At 36.7% G+C, this 17,462-nt stretch overlaps 1 protein-coding gene across 1 annotated transcript in view; it reads right to left on the bottom strand.

Moving 5' to 3' along the window:
• The window catches only part of LOC123245774 (cytochrome P450 2J2-like), a 29,894-nt gene that overhangs the window by 7,581 nt on the left and 4,851 nt on the right, over positions 1-17,462 (bottom strand). Inside the window, exons 3-6 of the mRNA XM_044674777.1 lie at positions 14,653-14,802; positions 8,733-8,893; positions 6,671-6,847; positions 3,229-3,364 (exon numbers count right to left, since the gene is read on the bottom strand). Of these exons, the coding sequence (XP_044530712.1) occupies positions 3,229-3,364; positions 6,671-6,847; positions 8,733-8,893; positions 14,653-14,802 (624 nt within the window). The remainder of the gene's footprint in view (positions 1-3,228; positions 3,365-6,670; positions 6,848-8,732; positions 8,894-14,652; positions 14,803-17,462) is intronic.

The raw sequence follows: 17,462 nt of genomic DNA, 5'->3' as shown, positions 1-17,462 counted from the left end.
CTTAGCCAAAGACAGAGAAAGAGAGAGAGAAAGAGAGAGAGAGAGAGAGAGAGAGAGAGAGAGAGAGAGAGAGAGAGAGAGAGAGAGAGAGAGTTTGATTGGGGGAAATCATTCAATGGAGATTGAATGATAGATCAATTGGAGTTGAAGAGGGCTTTGGAGAGGCAAACATATTATCAAGCTTTTGCAAAGGTTCAGGGAATGAAGGGCTGGAACAGAATGGATCGAGTGTCAGAGGAGAGAGAGGGATGTATTGGAAGCACATTTTAAGAATGAAATCAGTGGGCTTTGGCAATAGATATAATATGACAGGATAGTGAGATAATGAATAGAGGATGACTTCTAAGTTTCAAGACTAAAGGAGTTGGAGAATCATGTCTTCTACAGTAATAGGAAACATATGAGGAGAGGAGGTTTAGTGGGAAAGATGGACATATTGAATTCAGCAATGTCTACAGGTTGTCCACTTTGAGGTGTCCAATAGGTAATTGGAGATGAGAGACTGGAGGTCTGAAGAGATATTAAGTCTGGACAAATAGACTTCATAATTATTAGAATAGAGATCAATGGAGACTGATGATTTCATCAAGTAAGATACTATAGAGGAAGAGAAGAGGGCCTTGGACCATGCCCTCTCCAATAATTCTTTTTTTTAAACTTTCTGTCATAGAATCAATATTCTGTATTGGTTGCAAGGCAGGAAAGCAATTAAGTCTAGAAAATAGGAATTAATTGACTTACTTAGAGGCACACAGATAGGAAGTGTCTGAGTCCAGATTTGAACCCAGGACCTCTTATCTTTAGGCCTGACTCTCAGTCATTTGAGACACTTAGCTGCCTCTTTGAATAACTCTTTTTTAACCCTTATACTTTCGGTGTATTGTCTCATAGGTGGAAGAGTGGTAAGGGTGGGCAATGGGGGTCAAGTGACCTGCCCAGGGTCACACAGCTGGGAAGTGGCTGAGGCCGGATTTGAACCTAGGACCTCCTGTCTCTAGGCCTGACTCTTACTCCACTGAGCTACCCAGCTGCCCTCTTTGAATAACTCTTAATATAATCTGTATGAAGATGTGACTCAGACTAAGATCCAGCACAGGAAACTGAGAGCAGAGAGAGTGGTCAGATATATAGGTAAAGGACTCCAAAGAGAGCATTTGTTGTGAAAACCTAGAGAGAAGAGAATGTCAAAGAAGAGAGAGTGATCAGCAGTGTCAAGAAGAGGTGGAAAAAGAATGAAGTTTGAGTAAAAGCAATTATATTTGGCTATTAACAGATTATAAGTTACTTTGAAAAAAGTGCTTTCAGCTGAATGTTGAGGTTAAAAGCCAGACAGTAGAGAACTCATCACATCTGCTCTTCCAAACATTTTCATCACTTCCCCAATCTCCCATGGCTCCCTTTCCTAAACTCGGAAGAGTGGGCTGAAAGGGAGTGGAGGCATCTAGACCCTTTTAAGTAGTCAGCCACAAAATGGATGAGCACTATGGGATGGAATAAGGACATGTTTGTAAGCATTAAGGAAGCAGCCAGTTGATAGGGTGTGACTGGGTAGAAATGAGTGAGTGGGAAAGAAATGACAATCTGCTAAAGAAAATTGGATGGAATGGGATCCTTTGGGCATGTAGAGCAGTTGACCTCAGAAAGGACAAGGGTCACCTTCTTGTGGGAAACAGGACTGAGGCAGGCAATAGTAGCAGAAGGAATTTGGGTAATGTGAGATGAGGAGGGAAGAAGAGGAAGCTCATGACTAATGGTCTCAACATCCTTAGTAAAATATGAGGAAAACTAAGCAGAAATGGTTTGGGAAAGGGAGCCATGGGAGACTGGGGAAGTGATGAAAATGTTTGGAAGAGCAGATGTGATGAGTTAGACGTTGAATTTAGGGGAATGTAATAGGATTGCCTTATACCAATGGTTCTGAGGTTATGATGGTTGTTTCCCAGTTGAGATCATGTAAGAGAAATTCGCACTAGACATGGTGAGTATGGTTTTGTGATTTTCTTTACCTTCATGTAACAGCACATGAGTAATCATACAGACCAGGAATTGTGGGAATGATACAAGGCTGAAGTTTGGTAGGACAAGATAAGTGATACCATAGTGGGGCAAGAGCAGAATTCAACAGGTTTATCAAGACTTGGTCAAGATGAGGAAAGAAAGAACATGGGATTAATGTAGGTTTAATGGTGTGGAAGAGAACTGAGGGGTCAAAGGATTGGCAACTGGTGAAGGCAGAGGTAGAGGCAGAATATCAATAGATTGGGATCTGATAAAAATTTCAGAAATCATGAAATGAAATATTTGTGAGTGATGGCCAGATCCCACATTTAGAGTGTTTATAAGGAAGTTAGTGCTTGTTCACAGTATGACTCTTAGCACCTTCTGCCCATCTCCCATCCTTCTGTCATGGTCATTGTAGAAGCAGGAGCTCACTACAAGGGATTGAGGGTCATTTGTATTATTCTTAGTGCTGAGTTGCTCTGACCTTAGATTTCAGTGCCAAGTGTTCTAGGGTTCCTGGCATGAGCTGCTTGGTACTTAATGAGGCTGGGCTTCAGCATGTATGTCCCAACTATTGGGACTATGCTGAACGCCTTTCAATTCAATAAGCACTTATTAAGGCTCTGCTCTTTGCTAGGCACTGAGCAAATCTGATTGCTATATGAAGTGGACATCTACCTGAAGATGGAAAGTGGTGGATAGTTTGAACAGCCAACTCCTAATTACCTATTGATCAATTAGAGACATTTGGGGATGTTCTACTATTTATGGAGTAATTTAAGTTTTGCAAAGCACTTTATGCAGCACATAAACTTGTTTGATTTTCAGAACAACGTTATGAGGTAAGGGTTGTTATTATCTCCATTTTATAAATGAAGATACTGATGTTGAAAGAAATGATGTGATCAGGATCACATAGTGAGTAAGTAGTTGAGGCAGGGTTTGAATTCACATCTTTCTGATTTCAAATCCTACACACTCTTGTTCTGACCAGCAACTAGCATCAAATGAGGATCGGAACAAAATTTTAATGTCAAAAGGGGGTCTTTAGGTCTGTGAAGGATAGCAATCACTGCAATCACTGCTCTATTCCAATAACAATTGAATCAAGATGATGTGTGTAAATTACTTTGCAAATCTTATATGTCTACATAAATATATCTTTCCTTGTGGGCAGAATCCTAAAAGAGTGCATGACTTCTTTATGGCCCCAGATCATCACCATACCTTGGATCTCTGGGTAAAGGGCCATATACAGCAGAGCCCACCGCAGAGTGGTTGAAGTTGTCTCTGTTCCAGCAAAGAAGAGGTCCAGGGTGCAGGCGACTAAATTGTCTTCATTAAAACTAGTGCTGGTGTTATCCTTAAATTTAGAAGGAAAATATCATTTGGTTAATTTGAAAAAAATAATTATGTCTCTCTTCAGACATGAGTAACTACACCTTAAATGGGCCATTGGAAAGTTTGAGGCAGGCAGATGCTTGGCTTCTCACTAGCTCGCAAGAATACAGTAAGGGCTCATAAGAACGAGAGCTCCTATTTCTATTGGGCTCACAGGCTTACTGACTATTTCTCCCACAAAACATATACAGATAGATATCATCTTTAGTTTACTGGTGAGAAAAATCATATCTCATCTCCCACATCTTTCTCTCTTTATATTCTTTTTCCTTCTTTTTATCTTTCTCATTCTTTTTTCCTCCTTTCTTATCCTTCCCCTTTTCCTCCCTCTCCTCTCCTTTCTCCTCCACTTCTCACCATTTTCTTTCTTCTTTCTCTCCTCACTAATTCCATTATTTTTTTTCTTATTTCTCTACTTAAGACCTAGGCTATTAGTAACTGGTGATATTTCTTCTTCTGATTGTAGTAAAACTGCTTGCACAGTGAAGAATACAAAAACTAGCATTTATTGTAGGAATTTCTACATGTCAGGCAGTCTAAGAATGGTTTTACAAATATTTTCTCATTTCATACTCACAACAACCCTGTGAGATATATTGTTATTATTACCGCCATTTAATGGGTATGAAAATTTAGGGACGCAGAGACTCAATGATTTGTCTTGAGTCATGTAGCTAGTGTCTGACGACTCAAGTCTTCCTGATTCCAAGACCAGTGCTCTGTCCATGTACCACCTAGAGGCTTAAATGACCTTCCCTTAGTTCCAAATTCATCCCTCAACTGTTTCATACTTTTAACATAGATACTAAATCAAAAGATATATTTTTGTGTTCCCATATCCTTGCTCCATGATAATTCGGAAAATCCTTTAATCACTTTTGGTTTCTGTTTCTTCAATTATAAAATGGAGATAGTATCTGTGCTAGTTATCTCATTTCATTGCTTAGAGTGAAAAATAATGACAACAAAAAACAAGAACGAAAAACAACTGCCATTTTGTAAGCCTTAAGGACATAGGCAAAAACGTAGTAGTTGTTATTGTTACTAATTGATTTCTTCCTTTAACAACAAGAAAATGAACAGTATTTAAATGCTTTACAATTTGTTATTTTCTTTTCCCACAATCCTGTGAGGTAAGGAATGTCAATAATATTGTACCCATTTTGCAAAAGAAGATGCTGAGACTTAGAGAAATGCTTGGTTCCAAGGGAAACATGACTAATAAATTCAGGATCCGGAATTTTATTATAGTCCCAGCATTCTTGAACAACAGAGAATGTAATTACAAAATCTTGAAGGGAACTCCAATGCTTTCAAACTCAAATATAAATGGGAACCACTTAACCATATGTAAGGATCCCTGCAGTCCCCATATTGACTTAGAAAACTATATATTTATGTTATGCATATTCTATTTTTCATTATTTTTTCCATTTTTTCACTTTTTATTATTTTGTCTAATATTTCTCAATTGATTTTAAATCTAATTCTGCAATATTCAGGAGTGTTGCAGACTCAGTGCTGCCCACTTATTCCACTGTCCTACTGTAAAGCATGATTGATGCAAGATCTCTTGCATTTGCAAAATTACCCTAGGTAATCCTGGCAGTTAGGGGAATGGAACTTTGAACCGGCAAGTCCCTGTCTCAAGAACTGACTGTTGGAGCACATTCCCAAATTTAGTTCTGTTTTGACTGAATATGTAAGACTGATCATTTAAGTTACTTATATAATGTTTAAGGCTTACAAAGAATTGTTATTGTTTAGCTGATTTGACTTGTATTCAACTCTCTATTAGTCCATTTGGGGTTTTCTTAGCAAGGACAATGGAGTGGTTTGCCATTACCTTCTCTCTTTCAATAGAGGTTGAGAAAAATGATGCAAATAGAGTGAAGTGACCTGCCCAAGTTCCCAGAGCTACTAAGAGTCTGAGGGCAGATTTGAACTCAGGAGATGATGAAGTCCAGAGCTTTATCCACTTTGCCACCTAGCTGTTCCATTACAAAGGATAACACATGCAACAAACACATGACCACATATTTAACACCTTGGATCCAAATCCAAGTGATACCTAAAGTTAAAACCTTCTAAAATATGCCAAGTTATTCACTTGTCTTTAATCCAAAACATTCTCAACCAGCTCAGTCCACTCACAGGGAATTATCCCTCCATTATTCCCAGATGAACTTTGTCTCATAATGTCTTTCCACCTTATTCTACCTGTTATGAAGAAGCAGCCAGCTAATCCTTCCTCCTCATGACAGATCTCTGAGTCATGAGAAAATAGCTCCCATGTTTCCTGGAGTCTTCTCTTGTCTAGGCAAAACATATCCTGTTGTTTCAACAAAACTGCTTAGACCATGAATTACAGGGCCCTCATTATGCTGGCTTTCTGCCTTTTAATATTCTCCCACTCATGAGAATCCTTCCCCATATATGACCCCCAGAACTGAATACAATTCATGTGAAGTCTACTGAATATTCCAGAGTGATATATGGATGCTCAGGATAACATTCGGATTGCTCACAATGGTGGGTTTCAACATTAATAAAAATGTCCAATATGATGGTGATTGGGAAATTCATTCTATAAATTTACCAATTGGTACTGGTCCCTTCTCAACACAAATTCTCAGAGGTACTTATATTTTGATAGCATATTTGACTGATCATTTGATTTATTTTTAGAGTGTTTTAGTGGTTACCAAGCATATATACACAATATTTCTATTGAATTGTGGGCACACAGAATTTCATAGATTAAAAAAATAAGGTGCAGGGAAATGAATTAGTAAGGATGAAATATCAGGGCCAAGACTTTATCCCAATCTGAGTAGCCTGTAGGGTATTGACTGGGAAATAGAAAGAGCTGGGTTCAAATCCCATCTCAGATTCCTACTAGCTTTGTGATTGGGGTGATTTGATTAAATACTCTGTTCCTCTAATAAAGGCAGAGGATTGAATTCAATGAGCTCTTGGGTCCCTTCTAAATCCAAATAAAAACTGTGAATTTCCCAGGACCACCATCACCTACATACAACTACAAACTGTCACAGACATTCACACACATCCACATCCACAACATAACTTATGTAAAATTGAAATATTATTTATATTCAGAACATCCCCAGTTTGTCACTGTGGAAAGATACTGAAGTTATGAGGCAGTTGCAAATTTTGAACATATTAACCCATTTCTCCCTCCCCATCCAAGGCCCTAATTTTGTTTCTGGCACACTGGGCATGTTTTTTGTGCTGTCTCCATTACCTTGGACAGCTCCTTCAGGTAAGCATCAATGAAGTCCTGGGCTTCCTCTGAATTCTGATCTTCCTTGTGTTGTTTGATCACATGGGCTACAAAAGACTCTAGTTTCTTCCATTCTCTTAAGAGCTTTTTGTGAGCTCCTGGCAAGAGTTTCATTATCCGAGGAAACATTTCAACGAACTAAATAACATAAAAGTGGAGAGAAAAAGGAAGCATAAGTGCCAGTTCCTGTTACACTGCCCTGTTCCTTTATATTCCTTACACTGTCAGGCCTACATTTTTGCCTTTTTAGTGTATCATGGAGTTTACTCTAATTCCCTGTCTAACCACTTCCAAACTCATCCTCCCCTTAACCACTTTCTCTTCTCCCATATTGTTACACTCATAACATCCAAGCTGGCATGCAACCATCTTTTGCCTTGTACACAAGCCTCTTGGCCATGTTCTGATGCACTTAAATATCCCTTTCAAGATTATCATCAGCCATTCCCTGTTCCTAATCAGTCTCACAACCTTTAAGGAAGGAAGGAAAAGACAAATTCTTTCTGGGGAAATTTCTGAAGCTTCAGCTTGTTTTTCCCTTAACCCCACAGAATTCTCTTCACTTGAATTTCCATTTTACTCCATCTAGGGAAATGTTAGCCAATATTATTCATCATTCTTCTTCATTTTCTTCCATAAACAGACTCCTGTGGAGTAAAATGAAATCTTGAGCAATTGATTTCTTTGGTGAAGCTCACTCATTGATCAACGAGGTGGCAGAGTGGATGGTGTGCTAGAGTAAAACTCAGGAAGATGAGTTGGAATTCCGCTTGAGACACTTATTAGGTATGAGGCAACTTATTAATTCCTTTTTACCTCTATTTCCAAATCTCTGAAATGGGGATAACAATAGCAACTATCTCAAGGGTTGTTGTGAGGGAGTTAAGAAATCAGCCAGTCTACAAATGTTTATTAATCACTGAGCAAGTGTAACCCCTACTGTGTGCAAGTCACTGGGCTAAGTGCCAGGGAAACAAAGGAAGGAAAAAACAACACCAGTTCCTGTATGAGATTGGTCCAATATGATGCTGATGAGCTCACATTCTAATGGGAGACACAAGTTAATAACTAAGTACCTGCAAGATATATGTAGAGTGGTAGAAAGGGAATCTCATTGGGGAAGGTACTAAGAACTGGAGACATTGGGAAAGACATCTTGCAGCTGAAGGTGAAATTTAAGCTGACTCTTGAAGGAAGCCAAGATGTGGAGATGAAAAAGGAAAGCATTCTAGGCATGACAAATAGCAAGTGCAAAGGCTCCAAGTTTGGAGCAAATTTAGGTATATGTAAAGCTCTTTACAAACCTTACATGTATGTACTTTGGAAACTTTTTTCTCTCTACCTCTTCTTTCTGCCTCTCATTCTATTTCTCTAGCTGTCTTTGTATATTTTCTCTCTGTCTCTTTTTATCTGTCTCTTTCTTCTACCTGTTTCTCTCTGTATCTATGTCTCCATTCTCCTCCCCTTGCAGCGCTATGGATAAAATCCCTGTGTTTCCTTCAAAACTATGCTTAAGTGGCAGCTTCTAAATGAAGCCTTTCCTGGTCCTCCTCACTTCCACTGCCTACTCTACCAAAATGGTTCCCTTATGTTTTTTTGTATTTGCACTTACTTGAGACCATGTTTTCTCCATCACCAGAATAATGTAAACTCCCCAAGGTCAGAATCTATTTCATTTTTGTTACTGTATCCCCATCACCTTGCACAGTAATGGGATATAGTAGGTATTTAATAAATGTTTATAAATTGCTTATCTAGGAAAGATATTAGGAAAAAACAATACCAGAAGATCACAGTGTTCTGGAAATACTTAGGGCCCCTCAGACATGGTCTTTTATGTCACTGTTCTTGAAAATCTTTTTGTTTTTTCTTTATTCCTTTTGTTAGTTCTGTTCTCTGCTTAGAGACTCAGTTCCTGCCAGCCTCTCAGAGATGTTCTTGTTTCTTTTCTTGTGGAAGGAGAATACCACCCAACTGAGGCAAATTTAATCCCATTCAGGAAGGATAATGATGATCTATTTACCTGACACTCCCAACTGGCTTGAAGCACAGTGGCTTGATCCAAGCTTTTCAGCAGCTCCCGAAACTGAGAATCATGATATTCAAAACGATTTCCAAAAGTCACAGAACAGATGATATTGGAAACAGCATTGTTGATCTGAAAGTGGGGGTCAAAGGGCTGCCCTATGGAATAGAAAAAGGATGGGTGACTCTTCATGTCACTCATACTTGCTAGAGGAGCCCTGCATCACTTTCTAACTTTTTATCTTCAACAATTTTTTTCCTACAGTCACCTCCTCTAACACACATCTCTTTAGTTATTATTGTCCATAATCAGAGATTGATTAAAAAGATGTGAGAAAAAAGAAAAGAGCACGCCAATTTAAAAAATGTTTCAGTCAAGGGTTGGGATTTACTTGGAATATATTGTTTCAACTTAGGTTACCAGTGTGACTTTAGGTAAGTTATTTTATCTCTCTTTGCCTCCAGTCACTCATCAGTAAAATGAAGACTTTGGATGAGATGACCTCTGAAGAAACTATCAGAAAGAGAATTTCTATCTAGGATTCTATATCTGATAGATCATGTGTGTAGATTCACAAAGTTTTGACCATCCGCGTGTAATATGTATAGATACATATGTGCATATCATTTGATATCATTCTTGTGAGCATACAAAAATACCTATGACTATATGGATCTGTAGGAAACACATGTATGTGAGCAAATATAGAGTTGATAGTACAACTAGAAATACTGGGATGAAAAGAAGAACTATGAGAAGTGTAGTGCAAAAGGGTGCATATCAACCCTGCAAAGCCTTACTGGAGAGTTTCTGACAGTTGAAAAGGGTTTAGAATCCTGAGGTTAGACAGTTGACCTGGAGGACTCGATGAAAGCAGAAGGGTCAACTGAGTTCTATTCTTTAGACTGAAAACATGGCCTATATTCTGCAGCTTTTCTCTTAAAATTTGTTAGCTTAAATATTTCCTTTAGATCTCCCTAACCTCTCTTTATTCCCCATCATCATTTTCCCTTCCTAAATTTCTTGGGGTTTTGAAAGGAGGGTGGATCTTGGGTTTAGCTTTCAAACTTGGTAGACATAGTTTCCCTGTAGTCAAATAGGGCTTTCCTGTGTTACAAATTATCTCTTGAATCATTGTATCCAACTTTCCTAATCCTATAAACTACAAAACCTCTGGGAGCTGAGTTTAAGGCAGATCCTTTCTCAGTCTCACATTCCCTCCCTAGGGAAGCTTTCTCTAGGCGGCTGTTAGAGTTACCTTATACCCCTCCATCCCTTCCAATCAACCCTAAAAATCAATAAACCCTGTTTGTCATTTAATCAAACCTTTGGCTACATCATTAGTTGACTGATAAGAGAGGGAGAAGGGGAGAAAGGAATCATGTAGTCTCTGGGTCGTGAAGGGAATTGGAGGAGTTCATTTTGGAGGAAGTGCAATCTCGATGCTTTCTCCGGACTCTTCCTTTGTGAACCTGAGAAACTGACTAGCAGCCCTCTAGTCAGTTTCAAGCCATTCCTGGCTGGCCCCAACCTTTGTCTGTAGAAGCGCCCTTCCTGCCTGGAGGGCTCAGTCTGTTTCCCTTTAGTGTCTGTCTCAAACCTGTGTACCCAGTCTGTGTCTCTCAGGCTGTAGCTGTCTGCCCTTGCAACTCTTTATACCTCTGTGTTTATATTCTCTAAACTCAGCCATTCCCTTACTTCTCCTACCACCTCAATCTACCACCTTCACCATTGTATCTTCCTTATCTATTTACTGCCTTAGGGATCCACAAACCCCTATCCACAGTGCCTCATCCCTATTCACATTACCTTTAGTCCTTTACCTGCCTTATCCCCTATTGTAACCTTGCCTTAATCTCCCTATTAAATCTAGCCTATTCCCATATTACAACCACTTTATTACCCCACTAGCTTAATCCCCTTATTACAGAAGGTAAATCAGGAAGGGCAGCAGTATGAGACAGTATGTAGGATCCTGGATCTGAAGGTAGGAAAATCTGGGTTTTAATCCTGCCTCAGATAATTACTGGCAGAGTGATTTTGTTTTGAGTGTCTTCCTTCTGTTAATTATTTCCAGTTTCTGCCTATATCTTATATGGGTGTGGTCATTTGCAAGTTGTCTTCCTTCTGATATTTCCAAGGAGAGATACTATCTTTTCCTTTTTTTGTTTAACATTTTCAGAATTTGGCACAGTGCTTGGTATATAGTAAGCACTTAATATTTATTAATCATGTAACTGACCTTGCAGTGACTCAATTACTCTATTCCTCTGTTTATTCATCTACAGAATGGGAAGGAGGGTTAGACTTCATGATTTTTAAGGATTATTCTTACCGTAAATCTGTGATAATAAGAAAATATAGTATAAAAGGAGAAAGGCGAAGTGGAAGTGGATGGGAGGGAGGAAAAGAAGGAGGAAGAAACAAAGAAAGAGGAAGAAGAGTGGAAGATGATACAATGTCTAGCATTGTCTTACAGACTTGTGGGGCAGAAATCACTTTAATTGGATCTTAACACAAGGACCTGATATGGGTTTTTTCTTGCTTACTCATAAATTTTTAAATACATAGATTTTGATATTTTGGTTTTCATTTTTATTTTTTCCCCAAATTTAATATTTTCTTCTATTTTTTATGGTTTTGATTTTCCTTTCACAATTTACTCATAGACCCCATAATTCAACCATGTATCCTGAGTTGATCTGGGTGTTGCTCAACACCCTCCTTCAGGTGGGATTGTATAATTTCCATAAAATCCAAGATTTAAAAAAAAATTTGAGAAAAATTTCAGGAAAAGAAGCTTCCTAACTCCTTAAATCAAGAAAGTGAACTGTTTGGAGAAAATGCCATGAAGAAGAAATCTATACTGCATCAGAAGATCCAGAATGAACTTTGGGATGTAATTGATTAAACTGAATGGGGTTGATCACATTTATTATGAATGTAAACTCTTATGCCAAAGGGGACTTCACCCCAACTGGTGTTTTGTCAATGCACCTAACAAACATTGGTTTTGCTCTCTCTCTTTTATTTCCCTCTTATCTCCAACTATTATAATTTCCTCTCAGAAAGTGCAATATTGTATGCACCTTTAACTAGAAGATTTTTAGAAGTATAAGTTGGTTATGTTAAATGATTCACTGGGGAGACTAGTCTCCCAAAGAATCAAAGGAGAGTTTGTAAAAGTGAATTCTTTATTCTTTTTGTCTATTTTGAGTTAATCAATCAAGAAATCCCTACTGAACACTTTGTTAGCCATCAAGTAAGAGAATTCACAAGTCACTTACTTGGAGAGCTCCACCCTTTTAACTCAGTCAGAAACTTGTGAATCCTTTGATAAGAGTTTACACCCTCATAGGGCAAGAGGTGGATCCCACAGACACTGCCCCCTTGGGCAGCGCTAGGCAATTTGGAAGCTGCGATTGGCCCCTGTGAAGAGGGGAAGGTATAGGAATTGATGTGGAAAAAGGACTATAAAAAGTTCAGAACTTCCTGTCCTTGGGATTTCTCCATTGAACTTTTTCTCCTTTGGAGTTCATCTTTGGGGACTCTGTGTTTGTGAGCCGGACTGGAGAAGAAGACTCTTTTCTTCGATCCTGTGATGCTGAGTGGAATTATTCCTTCCTTGGTTCTTTGGTGAGAAAAACCTCTCTGCTCACTGGCACTTTGATGGGACATTCTTTTCAGCATGAGTTCTGGTGATATTTTCTTGACAGTGTTAGCCTCTCGTGCACTGAAGGTTCTCTGCAGATTCTTCAGTGTCTCCAGGCTCTTTAGATTTTGGCTTTCTAATTAGGACTTTGGATTCTGGTGAGATATGCTTTCAGATTCTCATTTGGGTCTGGAGATATTAGGATTTAACTCAGGGTATTGGTAGCTAGGAAGTACTTTCTGTGGCCTTATCTACATTTTCCCAACTTTAATTTTTCCACTTCTTTGTAAATAAAGCTGCTAAAAGTCATCTTGACTTAAGGTATAATATTTTTAAATTGGCAACCACAATATTATTTTAGAATTCTCATATTTAGCATAAAACCTAAATTTTAAATTCTCATAGCCCATAATAGCATTGTGAGAAATGTAAGAACCTGCATTGATACAATCACAATCACAATTCCAGAGGCCTATCATGGTGCCTGCTATTCCTCTCCTAATTAGAAGTTAATGGATTTAGGCCACATAGTGAGATACATATTTTTGGATATGGTCAACATAAGAATTTATTTTGCTTGAGTATATGTATTTGGTATAAGGTTTTTGTTTTGTATTTGGAAGAAGGAAAGGAAAGAACTTATTAATTTAAAAAGTACAAGTAAAAAACAAATTAAAAGAGCACAAAATAGGGACCTATTTATAGTATGCACAAATATTCATATGGATGTGATTATCTACCTATATATTCTAACGTATAAGGAGTAAAAGAGCAAAGAAGGCAGAAGAGAAGAGAAAAAATAGAATAGAAGCAAAGACATTTAAAACAGGGTATAGATGAATCAGTAAGTGGGAGGGAAGAAGAAATAGGAAGAAAAAAATAGAGAATGTCAGCAGAAGAATATAGAAAAAAGGGTATGTATACCTGTTTGTGTGTTTATACAAGTTTTTAGTGACCAGCCATGGGAGGACTCCATGTGTGCCACTTTAAAAAAATGAAGGATCCAGTAGTTTATGAGCTGATGGCAGAAGATGAATATAATGTCATTAAAAATAAGGTACTCTTAAGGGATTACTTTCCTTACTTATTGTCTTTTTTTCCTATAGGAATTGGCATGTCTTTGAAAACCTTCCCTAAGTGGGAATATTTTGTCTTTCTCTAGTCTAGGGATGATCTGTCTCACCTTCCTCCCCTCATGTCCAATTACAAATTTTTTAATGATATATTCGCCAAACATACAATTGGAAGTAACTGAAAATATCTCTGTCTCAGCAGTTTTCAGATGAATAAATCAAAGCTATCTATAATCATATGAAAAAATATTCTAAATCCCTTTTGATTAGAGACATTCAAATTAAAAACAGCTCTGAGGTACCACCTACTACCTGTTAGATTGGCCAATATGACAGTAAAGGAAAATGATGAATGTTGGAGGGGATGTAGCAAAATGGGGACACTAATGCATTGCTGGTGAAGCTGTGAAATGATCCAACCATTCTGGAAGCCAATTTGGAATTATGCCCAAAGGTCTATAAAAGAATGCATACTTTTTAATTCAATAATACCACGACTAGGTCTATATATTAGAGAGAATAAGAAAAATGAATAAGACCTACTTGTACAAAAATACTTATAACTCTTTTCATGGTGGCAAAGAATTGGGAATTAAAATGATGTTCATCAATTGGGGAATGGCTGGACAAATTGTGGTGTATGATAGTGATGGAATACTATTGTGCTTCAAGGAATGATGAACAGGATGATTTAAGAAAGAGCTGGAAAGACCTTCATGGATTGAAGCAGAGTGAAATAAATAGAACAAGTAAAACACTGTAAACAGTAACAGAAGTATTGGGGGATGATTGACTTAATAGACTTAGCAGTGCAATGATCCAAGACAATTCTGAGGGACTTGTGACAAAGAATGCTATCAAACTCCAGAAAAAGAACTGTTAGAGTCAGAATGCAGATTAAAGCATAGGATTTTTCAATTGTTTATTTGGATTTATATTTTGGGATTTTGGTTTTATAAGATTACTTACTAAAATGAACAATTTGGAAATATGTCTTCCATGATAATACATGTTTAACCCAGATCAAATCACCTTCTAGCACTAGGAAAGGGAAATGAAGGGAGGGAGGGACATATATTCAATGATGTAAGTTAGGAAAATTTGTGTGGAAATTTGTTAATACATGTAATTGGTAAAAAAATAAAATATGACATACTGGGAAAAAAAAAACATATCTCTCACAAGCGCTCACCTTTTTCTTCTCTAATAGCCTCAGTAAGGTATGTGGCCTCTTCCTGGATCCTAAGTTCGAGGGTCTTCTTTCCCAAGCCAAAATTCCTTAGGGTCATTAAGGTAAATCTTCTTTGATCTTTCCACTCTTGACCATTAGACATGATTAAGCCTAAATTATGATAATAATTTATCTTAATACTTCAAAAATCTTTAATTTTATTGGTGTGGTTATTAATTCTTCTGGCAATGGAATTCAATTAAACAAATACTTAAAAAAGAAAAACCTATTATTTGCCCAATAATGTGTTGGTTATACGAATAGAAAAGAGCTAGCCAGTCCTTGCTCCTAAGGAACTCACACACTAAGTGGGGAGATAATACTCCTGTTCACTTATAGAGCACATGGAAAAACCTGCAAGTCCAAAAGACAAAGCTGCTTAGGGTCTATAAGAAGCCCATCGGCCTTGGGGCATATGAATATGAGTTACTGGTTTCCTCATTGAGAGACGAGTAAAATTTCTGCTGTGGAGAAGACAGCTCTAGATAAGAAGAGGAATGTGAATGTTGATCTGGATTATCAAATCCAGTGAGAGGGACCTCAATCATTTCTTGTGGTTCCTGCTAACTTAGACAGTGTCATGGGTTAATCAGCAGCAGGATGCCTTGGCCTTCTGTTTCTGGAAGTATCATAAACAGTCTCATTGTTTCCCCATTTCTCAATGTAATCTGGAATTGCAAATATCAATAATTTCACTAATGACAAATACAATGAGGAGACCACATAACAAAATTCATGGGATACAGCCAAAACAGTATTTATTGGAAAATTTTTATCTCTAAATTCTTACATAAATTAAAAAGAGAAAAATAAGATCAATAAATTGGGCATGCAACTAAAAAACTAGAAAAAGAACAAATTAAAAACCCACAAATTAAAGACTAAATTGGAAATTCTAAATATCAAAATATCAAAAGAGAAATTAATAACATTGAAAGGAAAAGAACCGTTGAACCAATAAATAAGACTAGGAGTTGGTTTTTATGAAAAAAACAACAACAAATTAGATAGTGCTGCTTATTTTGATTTTAAAAAGGAAAGAAGAAAATCAAATAATCAGTATCAAAAATTAAAACAGTGAACTCATCACCAATGAAGAGGAAATTAAAGCAATCATTAGTAGCTATTTTGCCCAGTTATATTCCAATAATAATGACAATCTAAGTGAAATGGATGGATATTTACCAAAAGAACCCTCCAAATTGTCCAGATTAATAAAAGAGGAAATAGAATCTTTAAATAATCCCATATCAGAAAAGGAAATTGAACTCCCTAAGAAAAATTCCCATTGCCAGATGGATTCACACATGAATTCTATCAAACATTTAAAGAATAATTAATCCCACTACTACATAAACTATTTGGGAAAGTAGGCAGAGAAGGAATCTAACCAAATTATTTTTGGGAAACAAATATGGTACTGTTAACTAAACCAGGAAGAAAAAGATAGAGAAAGAAAATTATAAGCCAATTCTATTACTGAATATAGATGCAAAATTTTTAAATAAAATAGCAAGGAGATTATAGCAATATATCACAAGGAGCATTCACTCTGCCTAGGTAAGATTTATACCAGGAATATAGCAATGGTTGAATATTATGAACACTATCAGCAACATTGACCATATCAGTAACCAAACTAACAGAAATACCATGATTATCTCAATAAATGTAGAAAAAGTCTTTGACAAAATACAATACCCATACCTACTTAAAACACTAGAAAGCATAGGAATAAATGCCATTCCTTAAAATGTTGAGTAGTATATACCTAAATCATTAGCAAGTGTCATCTACAAAGAGGATAAGACAGAAGACTTCAGTAAGATTGGAACTGAAGCAAGGATGTCCATTATCACCACTATTATTTGATATTGTTTTAGAAATGCTAGCTTTAGCAATTAGAAAATAAAAATAAACTGAAGGATTTAAAGTAGGCAATAAGAGAACTAAATTATCACTTTTTGTGGATGATATGACGGTATTATTAGAGAATCCTAGAGAACCAAATAAAAACCTACTTAAAATAATTAATAACTTATAAAGTTGTAAGGTAAAAAGTAAATCTACATAAATCATGAGCATTTTTATATATTTCCAACAAAGTTCAGAAACAAGAGATTGAAAGAGTAATTCCATTAAAATAACTCTAGATGATATAAAATACCTAGGAATCAGCCTTCTAAGAAAAATCTAGAAATTATATGAACACAATTACAAAATGCTTTAAAAAATAAAGTCATATATAGACAATTGATAAAAAAATAATTGCTCATGGGTAGACCAAGCTAATATAATAAAAATGTCAATTTTACTTAATTTAATTTGCTTGTTAAGTGCCATACCAATAAAACTATCAACTACATATTTTACAGAACTAGAAAAAGTAATAAAATTCATCTGCAATAACAAAAGGTCAAGAACACTGAGGGAATTAATGAAAAAAAAGGTGAAGTATGGTGGCCTGGTGGGACCAAATGTCAAACTATAATATAAATTAGTAATTATTCTGGTACTGGCTAAGAAATAGAATGGTAGATCAATGGAATAGAATAGATACACAAAATACAGGAGTAAATGACCTTAGCAGTCTAGTGTTTGATAATTCGAAGAACACAGATTTTGGAATGAGAACTCACTGTTTAACAAAAGTGCTGGGAAAGTGGAAAAAAAAAAGTATGCCAGAAACTAGGTATGGACCATTATCTCATACCCTACAGTAAGATAAGGTCAAAATGCACATATAATTTAGATATAAGAAGTAATACTCT

The sequence above is a fragment of the Gracilinanus agilis genome, chromosome 4 (genome assembly GCF_016433145.1).
Source record: "Gracilinanus agilis isolate LMUSP501 chromosome 4, AgileGrace, whole genome shotgun sequence".
Classification (NCBI taxonomy): Eukaryota; Metazoa; Chordata; class Mammalia; order Didelphimorphia; family Didelphidae; genus Gracilinanus; species Gracilinanus agilis.
Note: the sequence above shows the minus strand (reverse complement) of the source record. Positions and strands in the feature narration are given on the sequence as shown.